The sequence below is a fragment of the Elgaria multicarinata genome, chromosome 18, assembly GCF_023053635.1.
Source record: "Elgaria multicarinata webbii isolate HBS135686 ecotype San Diego chromosome 18, rElgMul1.1.pri, whole genome shotgun sequence".
Taxonomy (NCBI): Eukaryota; Metazoa; Chordata; class Lepidosauria; order Squamata; family Anguidae; genus Elgaria; species Elgaria multicarinata.
The window spans coordinates 10386698-10412895 of record NC_086188.1 but is presented as its reverse complement, the minus strand read 5'-3'; the positions used below and the strand labels follow the sequence as shown (position 1 = coordinate 10412895).

Below are 26198 nucleotides of genomic sequence, written 5' to 3'. Positions count from 1 at the left end.
TACTTTGAATGTTTTTAATTTTTGTGAACCGCCCAAAGAGCTCCGGCTATTGGGCGGTATAGAAATGTAATAAATAAATAAATAAATAAATAAATAAAGCAGGGCGAGAAATCCCCCCAGCAGACCAATGAGAACTGTGTTCAAAAGCCACAGGATGTTGACAGAGGCCCTTTCTACACCTAAGGGTTATCCCAGGAAAATGGAGGAATCATCCCTGCCTGCTCCCAGGATCCCCTGTGTGGCATCTGGATGCACAGGAATGATCCCGGGATGATCCCGGGATATAGGGCTGGTGTAGACATGCCCAGACTGTTATGAGAGAAAATCACACCCACCAGAAAACTGGGTGAGATGGGGAATGGAAAAGAGTATTCTGCATGAGGGCATGGCTGGCTGGCTGGCTGGCTGAAATTGTGGCCAGAAGCACTTCATACTGCAACATTTTGTTGCAGTTTCCACTTGTACCTTTTTAATAATGTGTTAGTGTGAGAAACTAAAACTTGAACTGAATCTTGAGGGTTCAGTTCCCTCCCTCAGGTCTCCTGAAGTCTCATGGTCACGAATGTGTCACCGTTTCTGTGTATGAAATGCTGGAAACAATGTAGATTTCTAGCCTGGCTGGAGGCCCTATCAGTTCAGCACTTTGGACAGCTCCTTTAGAGTTCTGGCTGGTTCTAACTGAAACCCAGAGAGGATTCTCTGCCCCACTGAAATAGGAGCCACCAACCTCCACTCGAACCACCCCATATCGGAAATTGAAATTGAAATATTCGTGAAGTGTAATTGACAGACGGAGGAGGGAGGAGCGAGTAGAGGGAGGAGCAGCCGGAAAAGCCGCCGGCGGGAGGAAGGAACCCCAAAGAGAAGAACCAAGGCTCTGGGGCGGAGTTAAAAGGCTTGAGTAACAAGGCAGGGGAGCCAATCGGCGTGGCGCGCGGAGGAGAAAGGGGCGGGAACAAGCGGCGGTTTAAGGTGGCCCAATGGAACGAGCGAAGGCGTGCTCAGCCCGGAGGGACGAATCAGGGCGCTCGTTGTTGCGAGGTGGGGGGTGCGTTCCCGGAAGCGGCGTCGGAGCTTGACGGGTCTTATTTAGCCTCTCGGGGGTGAGTGGAGAAGGCGGCGGCGGTGGGATAGTCGGGTTGGCCTGGCAGAGGCTGGGCGTCGAGCGCAAGGCAGGCAGTGGGAAGGCAACGGGCTCTTTCCTCCGCAGTCCCCGTACTCCCAGCCCGAGGGACGTTGAAGTGGTTGTTGTTAGGGGCGGTGTCGACTTCTTCTTTCCTAGTTTTCCGGAGGGGACCAGAGAGGTTTCTCGGCCTCATTCTCCTTGAGGTAGTTGGGTTGTGTCAGGGCTGTACCACTTGAGGTCAGGGGTGCCCTTGGCCTCATTTTCCCTGAGGTGGTTGATTTGTGTCATGGCTGTACCACTTCAGGTGAGGGGAGATCTATTGGTGTCATTCTCCCTGAGGTGGTTGGCTTGTGTCAGAGCTGTACCATGTCAGGTGAGGGGGGTCTCTTGGTGTCATTCTCCCTGAGGTGGTTGGCTTGTGTCAGAGCTGTACCATGTCAGGTGAGGGGAGATCTATTGGTGTCATTCTCCCTGAGGTGGTTGGCTTGTGTCAGGGCTGTACCACGTCAGGTGAGGGGGGATCTATTGGTGTCATTCTCCCTGAGGTGGTTGGCTTGTGTCAGGGCTGTACCACATCAGGTGAGGGGGGTCTCTTGGTGTCATTCTCCCTGAGGTGGTTGGCTTGTGTCAGGGCTGTACCACTTCAGGCGAGGGGGGTCTCTTGGTGTCATTCTCCCTGAGGTGGTTGGCTTGTGTCAGGGCTATACCACTTCAAGTGAGGGGGGGTCTCTTGGTGTCATTCTACTTGAGGTGGTTGGCTTGTGTCAGGGCTGTACCACCTCAGTTCAGGGGACAATAGAGTTCTCTTGGCTTTATTTTCCCTGAGTTTGTGTCAGGGCTGTACCACCTCACCTGAGGGAAGAAGCAAGGTTTCTTGGCCTCATTCTCCCTGTGTCAGGGTGGTACCACTTCAGGTGGGGTCTGGCTCATATGGGTGGAAAGTTCCACTCTATCAAACAAGTAATCAGAAATCCCTGGATGTGGAAACCGTAGCATATGAGGGGAAGACTTCTAAGGATGCAATCCTGAGAGTGTCTTCTGGTGTAGTGATTTTTGGGTGGGGACTTGGGAGCTCTGATTTTAGTCCCCACTTAGCCATGACCCTTGTTGGATGACTTTGGGCCAGTCCCTGACTCTCAGCCTAACCTACCTTACTGGGTTGTTGTGAGGATAAAATGGGGAAGAGGTGGAGGAGGACCATGTAAAAGGAGAAAGGGCAGGATATAAACATAATAAGAAATAAAAATGAAAAATCCTATGCAGTACACAGGAAAAAAGTTCTACAAATTCTGGAAAAAATTGGAGCACCAAGAAGTGCTACTATTGCAGATATGATTTCCAACACTGAGGGCCTGTTCAGACGATCCACGGTGGGCTAGCGTGTCGTGTGTGGGTGTTTACCCCCCATGATGGTTGAAATACCCACTTTCTGCAGCCGGGTTAGTGGGTATCAACATTGAATCCCGTGCTGTGCGATAGGAACGCTGTGGGTATTTCTGCTCATTCTGAGGGAAATAATAATAATAATAATAATAATAATAATAATAATAAATGCTGGCAACCATAGAGTCTGCCAGCAAGACGCTTTTGTCGCTGCAGTGTTTTTCTGTGGTCCTGTGCCACATTGGACAGCCGGGGTGGCTGCTGCGGCGGCCTGATTTCATGCTGACGCACCCGCTGGGATGGGCACAGCAGCAGGAGACTGTGGAAGTATCCATGGAGTGTGGGGGAGGTAAATAAACCATGGCGCTCTGTGGGGGCAGTGGTTGTGAGATGGCTGTACATGTCATGGGTTAACTCACCGTCCACCCCCATGGATACTTTACCCTCCTTCCCCTCATGTGTGTGGGGCCTGAGAGTGCCTGATCAGTTGGTCTGAAACCAGCCTTTGGAGCAAAGTATACTGGAAGAAGGCATGGCTAGCTAAAAATGGAGCATTCCTATTGGTAAGGATACACTGCAACGTTTTGTTGCAGGTCCAATATATGTATGTATTTTTATAATAGCTATAATATTAATTTGCTATTTTAGGGTTATATAAAAATGGATATCATAGTTGATAGTAGCCCCCAATATTAGTAGTCACTAATATCTTTCAGTAACTGCTATAAATCTATTAGCTGACCTTGGATTTCAGAGCTCTTTTGATGTCAATTTTGCATCTGCTGGTTGTAAGTGAACTTTTGACTATGGTGAGAGTTAAAAGAATATGTATATTCAGTCAACTTTAGGAACTGTGTTCAGCAACTCTGTATTGTCAGATGATGTTCATCACAAGTGCAGCCGTAGATGCTATCAGTTGTGGGCTTAGACATCTTTTGCACTTGCAGCAAAAAGTCAGAGTGACTCATTGAACCTTTCAGTGACATGCAGAAATGGAGGCAAGAAAATCTGGAATCTGCGATCTGGCTGTTTTCACATTATGTTATGGAGAGGTCTACCCTGGATGCTGGCTGATATTGTAAGCAAACCAAATATTCCAACAATGCCCAGCGTTCTTGGTGAAGTTTACTCAAATGATAGCTCTTGTCTGTCAGGAAGATTATTGAATTTGTTTCTGGGAACCCCCTCTTCGAATCCTGCTTGTCCATAGCCTCTAAGTATATTCTTATGCAAGTGGACATCTTAACGCTTAGTCCTTGTGCATTACATGGGAGTAATAATGATTTACTTCATAGTAATGGTACAGTTAGTTTTTGTTGAAGTACTTATCATCTTCTGTGGGTGCGGCATAAATAATAAATTGCAGGCTTTAAAAAGGAGGCATGCGAATGCAAGCTGAGACCCTGGAGAACTGCTGTCAATCCGTTCTGGTCATCCTACTTTAAAAAACAACAACATGGATATTGTAGAGCTGGCAAAAGGGCAACTAAAATTATCGACAGGCTGGAGCATCTCCCCTATAAAGGGTGAAGGTTATAACAGCTGGGATTGTTTAGCTTGGAAAAAGGAAAGTGAGTGGAGACATGATAGAGGTGTACAAAATGATGCATGGTGTGGAGAATGTGGATGGGGAGACATTTTTTCTCCTCTCATAATACGAAAACCCGGGGTCATCCCATGAACATGATTGGCGGGTGATTCAGGACCGATAAAAGAACCTACGTTCAGTGGGGCTTGCTTTCAGGTCGATATGCATAGGATAAGTTTATCCTTAATAGGTTTTAAGTGAAGGTCAATGTAACTGTTGAGTGAAACTTTAAATCACAGTATTTTGAATACTTAACGCTTGTCCAGAGATTCACTCTTAAATGTCAGTTCTAAATAAATCATGTTCTGAAAAGGTATGCATGTGTTTATGACTGCTTTCAGCATATGGAACAAATGTGAGAAGTTAAATCTGACCTGGTAACTGTGCCAGTTCTCCCAAATCAGTTTTTGCTGTAACAGGAGTATTGTTTCGGGGGCTTTTAGTTTCCTAGCAGGAAGGCTTAGGAACACTTCAAGACTAATTCTCTCCAACCTATAGTCAGCAGAAACGGGCGGTGTAACCTTGGTTCCAAGAACTGTGTTCTGTCATTTGGCAGTGATTGAACTTAATGTGATTAGACTTCTGAAAATAAATGTGTACAAAGTAGTGAGTTCAAAAAGGTCTCTTGAACAGAGAAGGGCGGGACTTGCTGTATAAACGAACAGAACTCTGGGAAAGATGCAAAATTGGTATTAAAGTTCAAAGTAAAAATGGTTTTTGAATCCCAGTGATCAAAATCCCCTTCTTATTGGAGCCCTTGGTATTTCAAGACATAATGCTTATAAAAGGAATTATCTACCATCCTTGGCCATGCCAATGAAAGGGAAATTCTGAATCTCAATTTTTTTCTGGTTGTTGTTTTTAAGGCCCAATGTAGACCATCTTTCCAAAATGTCTTTTACTGATGTACCTTGCCACCGTTCATAAAAAAAAAATCTCCTTCAGGAATATCCTTCAATCACTGTTGAAATACAGGGGAGTTATCCAAGACTAGTGCTGAACTAAGACTCAATCTTCATTCATTTCAGTGACTTGCGTAGAAGTTCCCTTCAAGAATTTTATTCAAACTGTGGCAACTTATTTCTCGGATAAAATGACTACCTTCCAGAACATCCAAATTACTGTCTTTCAGTTCATCCATGTTTCATCTTCATTCAATAAGCAAGGATTTTAGCAGTCTCCATAAGAATAGTGTAAATGTGTTTGTGACCCAAAAAGCAAGCAAGCATTGTGAATGAAATGTGCATAAGCACAAAATCACTATCTCAGGGAGTTATGCTGATGAAATGGTAGTGCGGGGGATGGACCAGGTATACTGTCCTTGGAGGTGTAGGTTCTGGTTTGTATCAGAGTTTTCATTTTCATTGCCTTTGGAATTATAAATAAATTGTTAAACCTCTTTGGCATTTAATAAATGACATTCTTACAGCTGAATCCTATGTGTGTCTACTGAAAACTCATTCAATGGGCATTACTCCCAGTTAAGTGTGTATAGGAATGTGGCCTTATTCACTAGAAAAACAAAAAAAACCAAAATCAGTGCTGTTGGGTAATAGCTGGTTTTACCTAATAACTGTGAACTGGCATAAATACCAGTGACTTATGCTATGATTTTTTTTATAACTCAAGCACAATATTGCTTCTGGCCATCTGTTTCGGCGTTTGCATAATTCAGCTGTTCTTAAGTATTTTGTTCCATTGTGCAATATTTGTACCACTCAGAAAAACATATGTACTCTCTCCTCCATGATCAGTTTTGTGCTGAACTTGGGTTTTGTTGCTGGACATCCATTTTGTGTGTGTTTGAAATGGAGACATTTTAAAAATTCTGGTAATTTCAGTGACAAGATGAGAACTGAAAAGTTACACCATATTTTTAAAATGTAGATAGAGCCAGCTGTCAGGAGTAATTAATGCTACTTCTGGATTTCAACTATGCACAATACATTCATTTATTTTATTGCAAGTATTTATATCTCACCCTTCCTTCCAAGTCAGTTTTCAAATAACACAAAGATATATTTTAAAGTGTCATTTATTTTATCAATGTAACAGGATCCTTCCCATAGGGCAGTTGGTGGTAATAGCCCTGTGGAAGGTAGGAGAAAGTGAGGGGCAGTCCAATCAGAGCTGTCTCTGCAGTGGTATTCACTCAAATACTTTCCAATAAGTAGACTTCCATTTTTTTTAGATATAGAGCACACCTTTGATCCCAAGATGCCACATGGAGATCCACTCTCCTTAGGAACCTGCGTTATACATGGTCAGATGATTTATTCCAAATTGGGGGGAAATATTCTCAGGTGTCTGAAAACACTTTCATGATGTCCAATGCGTTTCCCTCAGGGATCAATTAACTTTTTTAAAATGTCTCGCAAAGGATCTTTACATTTTCTGAGAATTATTTATTCATGTGGTGTAGTACTGATTACTCCAGGGAGTAAAGAGTCTGTGCCCCACTCCAGTGTTGAACTCCAACTCCCATCAGCCCCAGCCAGCATGACCAATGGTCAGGAATGCTGGAAGGTTGAAGAGGCTACAGCTAAGTACCCTTCCATCATATCTGAATATGGCCAAGAAGCCCTCCCCTCACCAGCATTTTCTATTGTTGCTTGTATTGGATTTTAATTGTTGTGAACTACTTCGGGAACCAATTCTGGGGCTGGGATGCTTTCTGCCCGGTTCAGCTCTTTATACGCCATTGGGTACTAGCCAAATGCTATTGGAGAGTAATTAATGTGACTGAGCAAAAGGAATACATGCCACATGAGAGGAATGCAAAGGGGGAATTTGGAAAATGAATGCCAAACATAAAGTAGTTGGCAGAAGGGCTGTGTGATTTGTGTGTGAGATTCTGCAGTGTAACACACTTCATAATGTCTGAGTACAGTTTAGGGACCTATCTCGACAATCTGTTTTTTTTCTTCTTTGAGCATGGGGGGGGGAATAAGCCTGGAGTACTTTTGTCCTGCGTTATGTGCATATTTAAAGTGGTGCCATGCATGCATTGGCTCATCATGAGCACAAATTGCCAATATGCTCGCTATGATCTGCATGGATCTTCTGATATGTCCTCTTCAGTTTAGAAAGTTGACTTGATCTGTGTTGCGATTCAACCCATGGGAAAGCAGTTGACCTAACTCACTGGTCTTCAGCTAACGTGTTGCAGCTTGACATTTGGTTAAAGATGAGAAAGGGAGAGAGAGTTGAAAGTATATGCACAGTGCAGATGTTCAGTACAGGTATAGCTGTGCGCTCTCGCTCTCTCTCTCTCTCTCTCTCTCTCTCTCTCTCTCTCTCTCTCTCTCAAACACACACCCCCTGGGAATTGTCATTTAGTAAAATTCAAAAGGCGCAAAACAAAGGGAAGAGGAAAACAAGTAAATTCAGGTACCATTACCATTAGAGCTTCGGCTATTGGGCGGTATAAAAATGTAATAAATAAATAAATAAAAATTACTTCCTAGTTACGTCATGACCACATGCAAAGGCTACTAAGGAAACAGTTGTGAGCGAAGTGAGCGAAGGAGGAGCCAAATGGAAATTGGTCAAAGCAGAGCCAATGTATTGAGCCATGCCGTCTTGCTGCCCCTCTGCTGCAGCCAAGAAATACCCGAGAAAGAGAGGATAAGTGAAAGTGGCACAAGTTTGTTTGTTTTTTAATGCAAATCTGGTTTGAGAGATTGCAGACATGGGGACTCCACCTGAAGATGACGCTGGTGTTATAGAAATGGGTGGTTCATTGTATTTCAGGGTGGGGCTTAAAGGTGGGTGTCGGGTCTGAAAAGAACAGAGATATAGAGAGTCATTGTTCTGCTCAGCAATGTTAATATGATTTTTTAACAAAAAAAAAAGAAGAAGATGACAATGCTGAGAATAAAACATTTTCAAGAGTACCTATACAAGCAGAGCCTCAACAAAACTGATAAGATTTGTATAACGGTTAAGATTTGTACCACTAGGTTAGTTTTCTAGAATGTAAGCCTATGCGGCAGGGTCTTGCTATTTACTGTTTTACTCTGTACAGCACCATGTACATTGATGGTGCTATATAAATAAATAAATAATAATAAAAATAGAGCAGTCTGCCCATGCTTGCTGAGGATTGGGGGAGTTGTAGTTCAACACATCTGGAAGGCATGAGGCTTGGAGAAGGCTGTTCTAAAGCTTTGCAGTGACATGGTAAATGTATGGGGTATGCAATCTGGGACTGTCATAGTGCTGTTGAATGGGCAGCGGTGTCATGCAGATGAATTCAATATTTCATACAATTCTGTGTTTTACAAGATCTGATTTCATCTTTTCACAGCTGCTAAAGCACTTTATATAGGAGAAAAGGGGTGCGTGGATGGGCTCAAAAGGAAATGGACCTATTGTGCCTATGTTTTGGTCCAGTTATTCTCCCAGGAGGAATTTGAAATGCCTTGGTGTCAAAGGCCCTTTCTCAAGCAATTCCCAACATATCTCAAACGGCAGGCTGACCTGTAACAGGTCCTCTGAGTACGATCTTCGAATACAGATAAGATTATAAAGGAGCTATTAAAAAGGAAGTGTTTGCATAGTGCAGCTTTGAAAGCAGAACTATTTGGGGGAAGATACCAGCATTATTTGGAAGTGATGGTGTGTAGAAAGTCAGACTACAAATATATTCGACATGGGGAATACAAATGAGAGACCACCTGTGCTCATTAAAATAGCTCATTCACACAACTTTATTTGCGACGTAACAATGTGGTATAGTGAAAGACGTCCATGTCTCTCAAACATTTGTTTTTAGTAGGTGTAGCGAGCAAATGCCTATTTTAAAATTAAAATTAATATTTTGTTGCATCACTTTGATCATGCCAGTGAAAAGTGCCGTTGTTCTGTATGTCCCCCCTTTATTCTGTAGCGATGGCCCGATAATCAAACGCTGCCTTGTTCTTTGCTTTTACATAAGCTTTCCAGCACATTTCCTTATTCAAAAGCAGCTAAGTGAGTATTTTGTTGTTGTTGAACAACAAACTGGCAAATCAAGGAGCTGAATAGATTTCAATTATTATAACAATGTTAAGCTGTCATGTTTTTAACAGATCCATATGAAGTTAATCACATAGAATAAATAAAATATGGAACAAAGGGTGATAACGAGAGGCAGCGATGTGAGACAGGCAAAATATTGGAAATGTCAGCCTTAATGTACCCATCACTTTATGATTTATATCTCATTCTCATCTGGTCTCTCTGTAGCTACTGCTGCTGAGAAAGCTTCATTAATAATGACTTTAGAGGTTTGCAGTAATCTTCAAAGAATTGTAGTTGCTTTCAGAGGTGAGTTAAATGATGCCATTCCTAATCAAATTATAGGGAAGGGGGTGAAGAAGTAATAATCGCAATGCTCTCCTGCAAACTAATCGAGAGCGTGCATCTACCTTAATATTGTTTGTTCCCTTGGTGAGTCCAAGGCACATAATAAGGGTTTAGCTACTTGGTTGAAGACTCTTAAAGCCTGTGCCCATTGATTGTGTGCTCGTTGATAAACACATTGACGTGTGTGTTCTGCTATGTCTAAATGGAGAATGCACATGTACACTGTAAACTAAATCAGAGTGGTAATATCCTACTTTACATGAAGGCTCCTCTGTTTGAAGGACTGTCTTGTCTAGTCAAAGACCAGTTTAAAGATGAAGAACCATAGCAGCAGAGATGAAGAACCATCGAAACAGAGAGTAGAGACCTTACCCAGTTAGCACCTGGGAAGGAGACTGATCAGGCACACTGGTCCCAGTTTTCCCCTTCTTACAATGAGTCATATTGCACTTCTCTTTAAATTCTAGTAATTCTTTACACATTTTCATGTTTACATCTGTGTCCTGTGTCCTCATCTCTCTCTTTTTGGCAACACGTTCTGTCTTTTTTCGTAACTGGCCACCCTAGTTAAAGTATGCATACACGGTAAAAAAAATGCCCCCTAAAATACAAAATACTGCCATGCATTTATTTGTTTTTGCTTGCTGTTAATCTGGGCGCAGTTTTGCTTGTTCTTTATCTGCATTAATGATGGAGCCTTGTAATAGCCTAATTGGTTAAACAATAAATTGTTGACTGACATTGCTGTGTTGTTTAGAAGCACATTAAGGACATGTGCTGAGGATGCTAATGAACAAAAGGCGCCTCGCCACAAGTGTTGCAGTTCCGGGTGTCGAGAAAATGCAACTCTTTCCTTCCTTTGTGAGCGTCCTGGCAGCAGGCTTATGAAAAATGTATGTTTTGCATAAAGCAGCATAAATTCTTAAAGACGACAAGCAGTAAAATGTGTAGTGACTTGGACTTGATAAGGTGTAATTCTGTCCCATGTAGAATTCCAACCATTCTTTCAGTGCTGGAAGGCAAAAGCTTCCTGTTTAGAGCAGGCTGCCCTTTGCAGGGCTTCTGGGCTACAATGTAAGGCCAATTCTCAGTTTCTGCCAACTGTCAGAAAGGTCCGTTGGGCCTAACCATTGTTCAACATAAATATACTGTGAACCGGAGACTGTGTTTGGTGCTCCCTAGGGGAGATCGATACTGGTGATCTTTTAATCACAGGTCAGAGTCTGAAAACCAGTGGTTTAAAATGGCGACTGCGGATTGGATCCAAAGAACCACGAGCAGATGGGAAATCTAGCTGCTAGTGCTGTTTTGCAAATGTTTGTGCTACAGTTTATGCAGTTTGATTAGAATTCACAATGTCTTCGGCAAGCAGAACAGAACCTTTTAATTTTCACTTTTTTCATGCAGTGTTCTAGCACATCTTCTAATTCAGAGCCATGCTGGATTATAGAATCATAGAATAGCAGAGTTGGAAGGGGCCTACAAGGCCATCGAGTCCAACACCGTGCTCAATGCAGGAATCCACCCTAAAGCATGCCTGACAGATGGTTGTCCAGCTGCCTCTTGAAGGACTAGTGTGGGAGAGGCCAAAACCTCACCAGGCAACTGATTCCATTGTCGTACTGCTCTAACAGTCAGGAAGTTTTTCCTGATGTCCAGCTGGAATCTGGCTTCCTTTAACTTGAGCCCGTTATTCCGTGTCCTGCACTCTGGGAGGATGGAGAAGAGATCCTGGCCCTCCTCTGTGTGACAACCTTTCAAGTCTTTGAAGAGTGCTCTCATGTCCCCCCTCAATCTTCTCTTCTCCAGGCTAAACAGGCCCAGTTCTTTCAGTCTCTCTTCATAGGGCTTTGTTTCCAGACCCCTGATCATCCTGGTTGCCCTCCTCTGAACACGCTCCAGCTTGTCTGCAGATGGACCAAGGGTCCGTTCTGTTCACACAATGGCCAACCAGGTGCCTGTAGGAAGCCTGCAAATAGAAGAAGACTGCAACCACCCCTTCCTGTTCATGCTCCCAGAAACCTGTGTACATAGGGCATATGGCCTCTGATACTGGAGGTAGCGTATAGCCATCAGGACTAGTAGCCACTGATAACCTCATCATCCATGAATTTGTCTAATCGCCTTTTAAAGCATTTCAAATTGGTAGCCATCCTTAGTGAATTCCATAGTTTAACTATGTGCTTCATGGGATGATCCTGATTTCCAATAATATGGGAGAGGAAGAAAAAATATTTATTTATTTATTGCGTTTTTATACTGCCCAATAGCCGAAGCTCCCTATCCACATTCTCTACACCATATATAATTTTGTACAGCTCAGTCATGTCCCGCTTAGCCACACACTGGGTCTATATTTTCATCAAGCTTTCCACCACAACCCCAAGATTTCTTTCTTGGTCAGGCATAAAATAGGACTTCTGAGAGTGGAAAACATTTTTCACGTCTGGAAAGGCCCTGGATCTGACCCATCAGGAATTTGAAGAACCATACCTGTTCAGAGCAGTTGGCAAACTCTTTTTCCTTGAATGGAAGGTCAGCTATATCTTCGAGCTGGAATGTTTACTGCAGTATCTTGTTGAACAGATAGTGTAATGGATGCAGTCCCTACCGCCTCCCAAGCCCTTTCCCAGCAGTGTTTGACGATCTCTTGTGCTCGGTTTGCTCAAGTATCCTGCCTTCTGTTCTGCATTATAGTAGTATACAGGCAGGCTTGTATACCAAAGATCTTTCATTTTAAAGATTTTAACCATGTTAATTGCATGCCTAAACTAGTATTTGGATACTTTCTTCCATTGCTTTAGAGAAAAGCTTGAAAATAACTGTCAAAACAAGTCAAAAAGCTGCTTGGGCCTTTGACCTGGTTTCTTCCTCTTCTGTCCCCCCCACGCCGGGTCAGGTTTTTGTTCTGTTTTTTTTTTTTTTTTTTGCTTTTTCAGTCAACAGCTAAGGCTCAAGACTTTCAGTTCCTCTTTCTGGGAGTCTGACTATCTCTCTGTGACTTGTAACTTCAGTCTTTTGAAGGCCGGATCACTTCTTGGACTGACCTGTGAATTCCCGAGTGGTAAGTAAAAGAGAGATGTGGCTGGATTGCTTTAGGGATACATAATCTGTCCCTGTTAGCTACCCTCTTACTAAAAACAAAAAGCAAAAAACAACCACCCAGGATCGAGATGCTATCTGGATATCGGAAGCATTTAACTCAAGGCAGAGTCTAACAGTTATAGCACTGCCAGAGCAAACGCCCTGTGTTGACAGGCAACGAAAGCATCTTTTTAAGCCTTTTCTCCTTGATGCCGATATATTGAAACTACTACTGAAATTCTTTCTTATATATCCACTTCTCCATTCAACACTATTAAATACCAAGAACCTTTTTATATTGGAATTCTTACAGCAATCATCTCCACAAGCTAAACAAACTTAAGATCAGGATACAGGGCCGTGGTGGGAGTGAAAACTAACTTGGGTGTTTTCACAGTAGGCATGGTCGTGGGGAAATCCTGTCCGCTTTTGGCTTGACAGATCCCCATGGTACACACACACACTTTACCCCCTAAACCACGCTTAATGTAATTGAATAGTTACGTAATGTTGGCATTTTTATCGGAGTAGCTGTAAAAAATTTAAAGACAATAGCATAGATGGATGGGGATGCTTGGAATTGTAGTGCAGCACGTCTGGAGGGCACCAGGTTGGGGATGGCTGTATGAATTAATTTTATCAACCTTACGTGATAGGTTGACAACCACTCAACTATTTCAGCAGAGGTCAGCTCTCTTCCACTGAGTTTATTAGGGCACCTTCAGTTTCGCTTTCACTATTTCACTCTTGAGATATTTGTATTTCAGTGGCGTATATTTATCCTCCCACCTACTTGCTAGGGATAATCACCTAAAAACATTAATTACAATTTTGAAACGATTAAGCTTGCTTAATACCGTACTTGCAATTGGCATCCGTTCATGAGTTACTGATGAACCTATGAAATGGAAGATTTTCTGCGGAAAAATAAAGCTCTGAGAACTCTTCCGCTTTGGAAAAAGTTCCATGGGAAAAATTCCGCTCCCCATCACTGAAGGGAAACTGTGAACAGGGGTGTGCCTCAACTCCCCCCCCCCCCAATAGCCTGCTTTTTGTGTAGACAGCAAGCATCTGTTTATGGCAGAACAATATAATACTAAATAAGTGCAAGCATTTGATTTAAACAAAGAGGAAAGAGAGGAGGCAAGAAAAACAAGGAACTTAAGAAGGCCCAGTGAAGAGACACGCTACTGTGAGAGAGTATAATCGGGGTGCCCCCTTGGACGTAGAGAAATCTACACATGGTGATCAGAATCATCACCTCCAGCGGGGAAGTGTTTGGCAAAAACGTCGGAGCAAGAGGCAAGGCTGTGGTCTCGCTCCTATTTAAAGCTCTGAGAGAGATCTGTCGTTCGTGCCAGCAGCTTTCCTTTGGGCCTGGTGGTGGGCAGCAGCTTGATGCAAACAGCTGGTTTGGCTTTCATGCGGGAACGAAATTAACTTGTACTTGCAGAAGTAAACTTCGCCACTCGGCAGCACATTTTAATCGGCTCACGGAGACGGAAATCTCCTATAAAACAACCCCCGCAAGTAGTTGGGAGCCATTAACTGTCAACAGTTTCTTTTGATTAAGTAATCCAATTAATTTGCTGGCAGGGGGACCCGACAAAATGCTCTTGCTGCTTATAGAAGTCATCTGACATCTGTCCTTAAATTTGTTATATCCACTCCCCTTGGTGGGAGGTGTGTGTGTGTGTGTGTGTACGTACAGGCGTTAGGAATTCCTGTTAATTTTAAACTCTGTAAAACTTGAATGCCATGTTCCAGCCAGGAAACACTGCAATTTCCTTTGGTATCGTAAGCATTGTTTTGATGCTGGCTGATAAGTTGGATGTTTATAGCTAGTTGGACGGCTGCTTCTTATGGGTGTTTCGTTGCTTGCTTCCTGAGGACACTGAAAACATGGCTCTTAATCCTGGGGCAATAAAAGCAAGACCTGCGCCTATTCTTTTCCCAGAATGCCCTTCTGTTAAGACAGGTCTGGAGAATCAGTGGCTCCAGCCAGCATGACCATTGGTCTGGGATGATGGGAGTTGTAGTCCACCAATATCAGGGGGGCGCACAGGTTCCCCACACCTGCTTTAAGATGTTTGCTTAATGCTTAAGTCAGAGCTGAGAGACCTGTGGCCTTCCAAAGGTGGTCGGACTGCATCTCCCATAATCCCATATGTAGTCCATTAGCTGGGGTGTACAATTAACACTTTTCAGTTTAGCAAGCCAGCAGCATGTCTTGCAAAAACCCTTAAGTTGGAATCACCAGGATTGCAACACTCAGTTGAAAAAGATGTGTTCCTAGCACCCAAGTTCGTTGCAAGAAGTTTGAAAACATGTATAGTAGTTGTGCTAAAATTAGAAGGCCTGTTTCACAAAAGAATAAAAATTCAACAGCTTCTTTCTCAACTATTAGTCTATAGCAGGGGTAGGCAACATGCATCCTCCACTGCAAACCCCCCTCCCCCATTTTGGAGAGGAGCGGTTCTTTGGTGGGGGGGAATGCATCTGTAGCAGCTACAGAGTGTTGAAAGGATCAAAAATAGCTTGCTTGCAACCTAAATTTGTCCCTTTTGATGCCCCGTAGCCACTAGAGATGCCATTTTTTTTTAAAAAAATACACCTTTTGATGGGGTGTAGCCTGCATGGAGGTGTCTAGGGGCAAAAATGGCCCCTGGAGCGCCCACAGTTGGCTACCCCTGGTTTGTAGCATGCTAAACACGTACATGGTTACTCATTGGAGTGAAATGCAAATACCCTCCATCAAGGTATCAGTTCTGTTGTGCGGCTATATCATACATTGCCCCAGCATTCAGATGACTACTTTGTATTGCCGAAAAGATGGAAGAGCTTGCTTTTACCCCTCCAATGCACCCATTGCTATCGCAAAGCTCTGCGGAACGGGTTTGGGAGCGTCAGGAGCCCCTATTGGATAGTGCCTGTGTATCATTCATGATTGATGCCATCCGTCTTCTCCCCTCATTTCATCCCCACCCTAGTAAATGGCTCCTTCTTTTAAACTTCTCTCTTTGTTCGTGATGTGTGCCACTGCAATGCCCATTCAACTATATTTTTTAAAAAAATGAAATGCAAACTTATGATCCAGATATTTGAAGGATGGCGTTCCTCGGGAAGATAGGGAAAAGATTATTCATCTGCTATTCTGGCGGCTCTTAGCAATCTATTATAAATGGAAACCAAAAGACCTCCTCTCTCACACACACTGTCCATGAGAGAATGGGTGATCATGGTCTGAGAACTGTTGAAGCTTACAAGTATTAGACAGGACAGATGGGGAAATAAAAGCTTTCTTGAAAAATGCTTTATTTATTACATTTCTGTACTGCCCCAAAGCTGAACTACTTTATTTATTTTTTAATGCTCTGGAACAGTAAGGCAAGCTGCAACCTTATGATTTATTGGGAAGATTTTAAATAGAAATATTAAGGCGAGTTATAGGCTAGTATAAAAATACAAAGTAACTGCACTTATAATACGGACACTATACTTGGTTTATGCTGTTTGCATTGTTGAATGGTTTTATGTAAGGATGTATGTGAAATCAAAAATTGATCTGCATTTGTAGTTAATGAATGGTGATGATAAAATAAATAAATATAAACAAATGCTAGTTCTAACACTTTTTTCCATCATGTGGGACTGTGATAGTTCAATTTTATACATGGTTTGAAGGCACCTGATGTCGGAACCTTGCTGGAGCTAAGTAGGTATGGATCTGGTCAGTACCTGGATGGGAGACTTCCTGGGAGCTCAGGTGCTGTGTTGAATTCAATAGCAAGACATACTCTTAATGAAATAAATGCTTGCATTGTATCACAGCTAGTGGAAATGTATCACTATGGGTAGAACTCTCTTTGAACAGATAGGTAGTGCTGCAAAGGGGGTAATAACCCAATTTAAAGGTGTTTTTTTAACAAAAATTCTAGAACTTAAGAATCATTCAATGAAACTGACTGACAGGAGAATTCAGGTCAGGCACCTTTTTCACACAGCACATTTATTTATTGCATTTCTATACCGCCCAATAGCCAAAGCTCTCTGGGCGGTTCACAAAAGTCAAAACCATCAAATCAAAGTATAGTTAACCTTTGGAATTTGGTGCCCCAAGTTGTGGTCATGGCCACCCGTTCAGAAGACACCTTAAACCATGGCTTTAACCACAGTGGTTAAGCCAGAAAGCCGGGCTGTGTTCAGAAGATACCTTAAACCATGGCTTTATTCACTGTGGTTAAAGCCATGGTTTAAGGTGTCTTCTGAACACATCCCGGCTTTCTGGCTTAACCACCATGGTTAAAGCCGTGATTTTAAGGTGCTTTCTGAACGGGGCCATTCATGGGGATAGGACTATCGATGGCTACTTGTTACGACAAGTGGAACCTGCAAGAAAACATTGTCATGTTGAGCTAACTTCTGCAAACTTCAGGGTTTCCCCAAGCCTGCTACTACCCTTTCTTGTTTCTCAGTGGGCCCATTTGGGCTGTGTTCCTGTTGGCACTGAGCCGTGGGTTCACTATTAGAAGGGATGATAGATATATGCAAACTCCAGGTTCAGTAGACATTTTACTTCATATGAACCAATGGGAGAGAGCTCTTGCCCTTCATAACCTGCTTTGTGGCTTCCCAGAGGTATCTAGTTGGCCACTGGGTTTAGCATGGTGTTAGACCAGATAAGCCTTCTGGTCTGATCCAGCGAGGATTTTTATGATGATCATGCGAGATTAGAAAGGCAAGCTGTGGCGATATCCACCTTTCTGTCCCTTAGGTATGTCTGACTTTGTATGTCTAGTGAGTGCGGAGTGTTTGACTGAGTGGGTGTGGCTAGTGATGCGTTGAGAGAGGGGGAGGGAGGAGTATAAATAGGTTGGCTGAAGGGATTGTGAGGTTTAGTTTAGGTTTTAGTTTGAGAGTTTTAGTCTGGCTTGTGCTTCATGAGAGTGTTTGGTGTGAGAAGTGATAGAATTTTAAGGGACTTGGGATTGTTGTTTTAAATATAAAAAATATGCAGGTTTGATCTAAATTGAAAAACTAAAGATTTGTTCAATTTCAATAAACTTTACTTTGTGTTCTGTTACCACAAACCACGCGTCAGCTCGGATTTATTGCCTGCCGTATTACACAGTGTAAAAACATCTAACAATACACCTGCAGTTCAGTACCTCAGTAATAGAACCTATTTCCCAAAACCCTTTACCTTGTTCCCTCACATCTAAGGGAAAGGTTGTGTTGTTTTTACCCTTTCCTCAGGCTTTTCAAGAGGTGGCGCTTGGCTTGAGAAGGGTGTGCTAGGCAAGGCCTTCTGGGTGAGGTCGGTGCCGTTGCACAAGCTTTTTCTTCAACCCTGGAAAATAGAAATATAATTTCAAGCAGTTAAGACTCAATCTAGCAGGGCTCATACGCTGGCACAAAAGAGACTTCATGGGCTGCTTCTACTCTACAGTAACATTAATTGTTTCTTTTGAGGATCTGGGCTTTTCCCTGATGTTTGCCTTTGGAACAAATACCCTTTGAAACTCAAAGGAAGGAAGATACTGGCTAGCATAAACAAAGTCTGGGTGGCTGTCTTTCTATTGTTGTAGAGGGTACAGTTCATCAAAGTTATCATCAAGGCCTGTCTGCTAGTTTAATTATAGAATCATCTGTGAAAAGCATCTGAAAGAAAGCTATATAAACAGTAGCTAGCAGCTAGCCAAAGCAAACTTGGAATCTAGCTCCTGTTCTTATTAAGCAGTCACAAAAGTATAATTTTAATGGATGTTTCTAAAACTCTCGTCCTTTGTAAGTGGGTATTTCCAACCGAGAGAGAGTTTATTTTAATGTATTTATTATAGAACTGCATATCCCGCCCATTAAATGAATTCCCAGGGGAGCTTATAACACAGAATCAAATATACAATTCCAAAGTTTAAAACATGATACTGCAAGCTAGAAGCAGTGGGATCCAAAAGCTAAAAACAGCAGTGTAAGAACCTTATAGAGAAATCACTTTCAGCTAACACTTCACTATAGCAGGGGTGTTGAACCACTTTCAGCCCGAGTGCGGAGTTAAATTTTGGAGAATTTCTCGGGGTGGAGGGTGCATTTCAGTGGTGGGCGGGACAAAGCCAAAAGGGGGTGGGGCCAAAATCCCAGCCTATTTTATCTTAAAGCCCTTACTGCCATTAACTCAGCCTCAGGAGGCATTTCAACCTTCTAGAATGGAAGATAAAACTGCAAAAGCCAAGAATCCACCAGAAAGTAGGTACGGCCATCTGGGGAACCCAGGAGAGCCAGATCTCACCCACAGATCTGAGGTTGCTCTACATTGTAAAGAAAACAGCACACTGTTTGCTTTTCAGTGGTGCACACATGTGCTGCAGGGGAGGAACCCTCTTAGAAGAGGTCTTCTCCATTCTATTAAACTCACTCTGAGGAAGGGATGCCTCTCTAATAAGAGGGCTGCAGTCTTATGAGTATAGGTGAGGTATGTGTGAAGTATCACAACATCATTTTTAGCATCACAGCTCTTGATGAGGGCAGAAACATTTAGCTCTAAATATATTTTAAAATTGCTCTATTATCGTGAAAAATCTGCAGGCTGGCTGATCAGGGGCAACCTTTCAGTAGAAGAAAACATTTTTAATCAGCTAAACTGTGCAGCCCTCCTGGTTTTACAGTGAGCAAACAGGGGCTCATAGCAAGTCATTTCCAGTGAAGTTGGAAGCATAGCCTTCCAAAGGCTTTTGAAAAGACTGGCTTTAAAATAGACAGTTCTTTATAGCCCAGGACCAACACTTCCTCATTTTTAGATGTCATAATGGAGCACAGATTTGTCACACATCTGTCTCCCATGTACAAAAACAGTTCCAGATCTTCTACCACGAAGAGTGATGGTTAAAAAAGAAAGCATCATGCAAAGAGTGTTTAGAATAAGATACTGAAAGAAATGTGGAAGACGAGAACTGGAGAGAACCAAACGAGATTTTGCTGCATTTGTTTTTAAGGGTGGTTCTGTTTTGTCCCAAACAGCAAACTATATCTTGTCCTTGCCTAGTAAACCAGGATTCTGATTTGTAAGGCAAACACAAGCTGTAGTTTACCTGTTCAAATGGGATAGCAAACTATGGTTTGCTTTGAACCAGGATAGGAGGCAGGGAATGAGCGTGGGGAGAACTAATGTGAGCCCGAGGTTCCTTGACATGATTGTTCATGTAATTCCTGACTATTTCATTCATTCATTCCCTGATTGATAAACCAGCTTCTAAGGTACAATTGCCCCACCAAAGCAGTGTACAAAATATTGTAGAAATTTTCATCATAAAACATAATAACAATCATCCAGTTAAAATTATATTACACCATGTTCGGTGGCTTATCAAAGACAAAATTGCAAATTGAATGTGGACAATGGATGTAGGGTGAAAGCACAGAGTTGCACCTGCCAAACTGTTAAGAAAAGCAGTACACTTCTTTTAATTGTGACAGAATTTTTTGGGGTGCAGGTAGCTCCAGGGGGAGGCAGGTAAGCCCCGTTCCAACTGCTGGATAATGGGTACAACTCATAGAATCATAGAGTTGGAAGGGGCCTATAAGGCCATCGAGTCCAACCTCCTACTTATTGCAGGAATCTACCTTAAAGCAGTCCTGACAGATGGCTGTCGAGCTGCCTCTTGAATGCCCTCTAGGGTGGGAGAGCCCACAACCTCCCTAGGTCATTGGTTCCATTGTCGTACTGCTCTAACCGTCAGGAATTTTTTCCTGATGTCCAGCTGGAATCTGGCTTCCTGTAACAAGGAGGTTGCAAGGGTGAAGAGGAAGAGCAACTCCAGGCGGCTTTTGTCAGTAGGCCCCTGCTGGGATGTGGCCCCTTGGCCGGTGCCCCACTCTGCCTATCCTGGATGCCAGCCCTACTTGGATTATTTTACTTGCAGCTGTGGACGTCCTTAGCAGGATCATGGCAATTGGAGAGTTTATTGCAGCTGAACAGTGGCAGTAGACTGCTATCTGTATTGAGCTGAGTTATGGCTTGACAGTAGCAAGCTGCTGTTTTGGCAGGCTATTAATTCTGAAATTCATACAAACGCTTGTACTTTTAACGCTGCTTTTAATGGTAAAGAGCAAAATAGTGTGAAACGCTACAGAAAATGACTGCCTTCTGTTGGAATTGAAATGTGGGATATTGTGGGAGGTTTTTGGCGAGGTGCCATGAAACACGGATCTTGAATTAGAAGTGGGGTTTTTAGTGTGGAAAAGGGAAGAGATCTCTTTATCTTTCACCATGTTCTTGGGCTCATAAAAAAAATAATTTAATTTGTTTTCAATAAAACCCCCTCGGTCATCACTCACTGGGGCAAGGTTAAGCTAATTATTCAGAGCCGTTATGGAGTTCAGGTATTGATTGTCGTACCACCATCTCTCTCCATGCTGGAAAACCCTTAATCCGTGCAAGCTGTCTGTAGCTGTGAAACATGCAAGGGGCCTGTTCAATTACTAACATTCTCATCATTGTTCCAGCTGGAGGGAAAAGTAAGCCCCATTGTAGTTTTATTACCAGACACCGTTCCCAGTGGGGCAATATAGAAAATATCTGGAAAGGCTTGCAAGGGTTCCGATCTGGAAAGACCATTTGTCGTGCCGTCCAGACGTGCGCCGAATCTTCAAGTGAGCTGCCGGTGTTGGAATTGTGTGTTGGGGAAAGCACACTAGGAACGTAGGTTGCTTAACAAGTTGGGTTGTTTATCCATCTAGACCCAGGATTGTCTGCCTGGCCAGGCAACAGCCATCAATGGTCTCAAGTAGAGGATCTTCCTCATCAACTGTTTCCTGATCCTGTTTATCTAGAGCAGGAAAATTGAACTTTAGGTCTGGGCAGTGGCAGCTGGTGCTCATTAGGGCTGGTGGGGCAGAGCAGACACTCGATATTCTGCTAAGATTGTCAAAGGAAGACAAGAGAACATTGTGTATGGCGATCAGTAGCTGCATGCAAAAGAACCTGGTTGTGGTGGGCTTTCTTTGCCACAAGTGGTTGGGGGAGACGCAGAGGGTCATCACCCCATCCCCCCCAAATATAGAGCCACCTCTGGGTTTAGCGTCTCAGGCTGGCCCTCCTGGGGTCCCCAATTTGGCCCTCCGGGGGTCCCAATCCAAGGTTCCCCAGATGGCCTCCCCCTCCCTACATCCCCAAGTGATTCCTGCTTCCCTCCCTGCCCCTCGATCTTTTGGTGATTTCCAAGCATTTGCATGTCCCCCCCCCCCATTCTAAAAGGTTGAAATGCTTCCCTTAAGGCTTAGTCACTGGCAGTAAGTGCGTTAAGCACAAATATGCTTGTATTTTGACCCCGCCTCCTTTTGCCCCACCCACCACTGAAATGTGGCCTCTGAGAGCTTCTCCAAAATTGAATTCTGCACTCAGGCTGAAAGAAATTCTGTATCCCTGATCTAGAGACACCAGGGATTGAACCTAGGACCTTCTTCCTGTAAAATCTCTGCTCTACTGCTAAACTATGTCCCTTCCTCCTCCTATGTTCTGATTATGTATTACAATTCACTCTGCCATCAGTATTTCTTAGGTACCCTATGGGGCCATTCAGATGGATCACAATAACATGTCTTACACTTGCACAATACATCATCGCTTCATCATTTCTGGTGCTGTCACAACAAACTATAGTTTGCCGTCTTGTCCAAACCAGTAAACTATAGTTTGCATTTGCCTTCAAACTAGGATCACAAACCCATGATAAGAAGTTACTTCTCATGGGGCAGATGGGAGGGAGATGGAAGAGAGAACACAGACACCTGAGTCCCCTTGGAGTTTCTTCTCCTTGTTCCAAACCATGATTTGGTGTTAATGTCTAAATACACCTTACATGTTATATAGTGTGCATACATGTGTCTTGTTTCCTCTTCCACTGATTTAAATCTTCGCAAAAAGGCTGTCTTTTAAGTGTGTTTCCTGCATTTGACAGAAACATTTCCTTGTGATTTAGTTTTTCCCCGTCTCTGTTACAGAATTCGTGAATGAGTTTGACTTGTATCCAAGTCTTTGTGTTTTAAAAGTCTGGATTTGGTCCAGAAAAGCCACACCTTGCACCCTGAGCTGGTAGCAGGTAACAAAATATTGAGAGCATGAGTCTTTGGGTTGCTTCTGCCAATCCTCCAAGCCATGGTCTGGAAGACTCAGAATGAGCCTCGCACACTTTTCTCTTCGCACACTTGAAATTTGTTCCTTTGAGAGAACAGTAGTTTGCTGTTATGGATGTCTGAATCGGCCAGACGGTTGTTTGTACGTCGTTTGTTTCCAAAGCAGAAGTAGGGACCACGTCTTGGACTGGGTTTCCAGTTCTGGTTTATTTATTTATTTATTTATTTATTTATTTATTTATTTAATTACATTTATATACCGCCCCACAGCCGAAGCTCTCTGGGCGGTTTACAACATTTAAAAATAGTAAACATTAAAAGTATACAATTTAAAACACACACACACACACACACACATAAAAAACAGTATAAAAACAACAGTATCCATTTAAAAACAACAATTGTTTGGAGGCAAACGATGGTTTGAACAAATTAGAAAAAGTGGGATGGGTTTGAAACACACCCATGGAGGAGGGTGTGTGTGAGCACAACATAGAATCATAGAATAGTAGAGTTGGAAGGGGCCTATAAGGCCATCCAACCCCCTGCTCAATGCAGGAATCCACCCTAAAGCATCCCTGACAGATGGTTGTCCAGCTGCCTCTTGAACGCCTCTAGTGTGGGAGAGCCCACAACCTCCCTAGGGAATTGGTTCCATTGTTGTACTGCTCTAACAGTCAGGAAGTTTTTCCTGATGTCCAGCCGGAATCTGGCTTCCTGTAACTTGAGCCCGTTATTCCGTGTCCTGCACTCTGGGAGGATCGAGAAGAGATCACAAACTATGGACTGGAGAATTGGTTTAACTGATCTGTTTTTGGCTGCTTCTGGACATGCCAATACTCTGTGATTCTTTCCTCCTCCTCCTCCTCCTCCTGAGAGTCTGAATTTTAAAATTCCAATTTAAACCAGTAGTATTTTCAGCAGTGCCAAAGGTCTGCCTTCACAGAGCCATGCTTAAATATGAGTCAGTGTGAAATATACATATGAAGGCCTGTTCATTTTAGTGTGGAACATTGCTAATGAGAATAGCATGAATTTTGAACTCCGTTCGAGGACAGAAGGCTGTATTTGTATGAATGTCCAAGTCATATTGGCCCTTATGTTTCATTTGCAGGCTGCCGCAGTATGACCTTTCACTGACCCTGGCCGGAAGAAGCAAAGCTTCCCTCTCAGTTACCCATGTGCATTCTTTTCTTTAAATTTGACCCGCGACCTGTTTCCAAAAATGCATACAGGTAATGTTCAGCGCCGGTTTATAGTCTCTTATCTAAATGTTTGCCGCTGCAGCTGCCGAGATATGAAAAGCCATTCATGGGGTTGCTGGTTGCGCTCGCCTTGTGATGCTGTTCATGACCTTAATCTAGCCTCCTATTTGTCTCCGAAATGGAAAACTGAGACCATTAACAGAACATCGGTCTCTGTTTCTGGTGCCCAGGACGAGAACGAATGGATTTTGCAGTAGAACCATTTGCGTTCTGTTGGCTAGGATAGCCTTCCGCAACCCGGTGCTCTCCATTTGTGTTGGACTGCAACTCCCATCATTCCCAGCCAGCAAGTTTGCTGGGAATGAAGGGGATTGAAGTCCAGTGCATCTGGAGAATGCCAGGTTGGGAAAGGCTGGCTTAGGAAATGAGGCCAAAGCCATGTTCACAGATTTAGGAGGTGGGGATGGTTGTCATGCCCCTGCTTGAGGAGTCCTCCTCAGAGAAGAAGCTAGAGGCCCCAGAAGCCCAGGATGCTCCAGAACTAAAGCCCCAGACCCAAGACCACCATCAGTCCCACAGGAGCCTGAGCCCTCGGGGGAGGTAGTTGCAGGACCATCCCTGCCAGGAGAAAGGGACCCTGCCTCTAAGGCAGAGGCTGAGCACCCCCCTGGCCCCTGGGAGCGACGTTGCCTCAAGCGACAGGCGAGTAAGGCTCCTGAGCGAAGGAGTACTCGCCTGCAGAAAGGGTCTCCTCAGGAGTAGGGCTCTGATCAGCTTTGATTACTGCAGCTGAGCTCTGGGTGGGCTCTAATAGGCTTTGGGCTTAAAAGCCTGCATTTGATATCAGCCCAGGATTGGAACAACTTTGGTCCACCCACCTTGTATCGTGTTGCCTGTACCGTGGTTCTGCCTGATATCTTGTTTCTTGACCTTTGGACTGCCTACCAACTCTGCCTCCGGACTGTGTAACGTACTAACTGTTTACCTCTGTTTTGACCTTTACCTGTTTTGTGACTACTCCTGATATTACCTGACCCTCTGGACTGATTGACTGCATGTGCTCTGACCCCTTGATCGTCCCTCTGTTTATACTTGATCTGCACCTTCGAGCATCCTACAGGCCAGGCAGGGCAATGGTTCAGATTCCTAGATCTGAAGTCGGAGTCAGGGCTCTGACCCTGGAGCTGGGAACCGAAATTCCAAAAAACCCAACCCTGGTCCCTCGCAGCCAGCACAGAAAGTACCGCACCAGTTACCTCTCCGAGATCAGGAATGAGACCTCCAAGACGGGGAAAAGTGGGTGTTTTGGTGGGAGGGGAGGAGGTTGGAGAGGCCAGGATACGAGCTATCCTGCTGCCACTTCAACCTCCTTCCCACCCGATCTGAGACACTTTCACTAGATGGGCAAAGAAGTCTGTCTAGCAAAAATGCAGGGTGGGAGGACAGGTAGGTGAAGGACACCTCCTGCCCTGCATAGGCTGACCATAACCCTCTGCGTTCGGAGGCTTACGGTCATTGCAATAGGATTTTGCTCTATATGTGTGTCTATATGGGTGTGTGTTTTTTGCAAGTAATTCATATTTATATCATGCTGTTCTATTGTTTTGTGGTCAGTGAACCATAAATCAAAGATTGATTGATAGTAGCCTGACTCATCCCAAAAATTCAGGAGTAGGCAACAAAAAACCCCTTAAAAATCCACCAGCAAATTTGTAACAGCTGATGAAAACATAATAAATATATTAGAGCTCAGGCAACCAGAATCCGTCTCAAATTTGAAAAGCTATTAACCACTTCTGTTAGTTCCATGGGTTTATTCTCATCTTGTTGAGACTTGCAGTTACCTGTTCGGGATACCAAATTCTAAAAGGCAGAAGAGAACTAACTTGCAGAATTTGGCAATTGCATAAAACTTCCATTTAGATGCTAATTGCTAGTGAAATAGCCAGTGAGGCTGCAGAGAATTAATTAAATCCAACCCCCTCCTTGCAAATGGAGATGTTAACATTCCCTCCCCTTGCCCTATATCACAACTTTGATCCAGATTGCCCCTACTCTCCAGCTGTTTGGTTGTTGTTGTTGATGATTTTTATGTTAATTGTCGTGTTTTATTTGGCCCAGAGTTTCACAGTTCAACTTCAAAATGAAAGATCTGGTGATGTGACTTGGCCCAGTGTGTGATGCTTTCATACAATAATTTTAATTGTGACTGTGAGCTGCCTTTCCAGTTGCTGATCATATTTCCATTTCAATAAAATTTACTCTTCCCCCAGGGTAAAAAAAAATGCCCATTTAATATATTTGTTTAGAAATACATATTAATTTTTTTAAA

General features: G+C 43.4%; 1 protein-coding gene across 4 annotated transcripts in view; it reads left to right on the top strand.

Moving 5' to 3' along the window:
* The first annotated feature begins 1015 nt into the window (after nucleotides 1-1015).
* TANGO2 (transport and golgi organization 2 homolog) overlaps nucleotides 1016-26198 on the top strand; it is an 80703-nt gene continuing 55520 nt past the window's right edge. Inside the window, exons 1-2 of one of the 4 annotated variants that reach the window (XM_063144168.1) lie at nucleotides 1016-1082; nucleotides 23776-23896. In XM_063144168.1, coding sequence (XP_063000238.1) covers nucleotides 23841-23896 — 56 coding nt within the window. In that variant the 5' untranslated portion in view covers nucleotides 1016-1082; nucleotides 23776-23840. Of the gene's footprint in view, nucleotides 1104-12447; nucleotides 12511-21031; nucleotides 21045-23775; nucleotides 23897-26198 lie in introns of those variants that run through there. The other 3 variants (XM_063144166.1, XM_063144165.1, XM_063144167.1) reach the window with 3 other exon arrangements.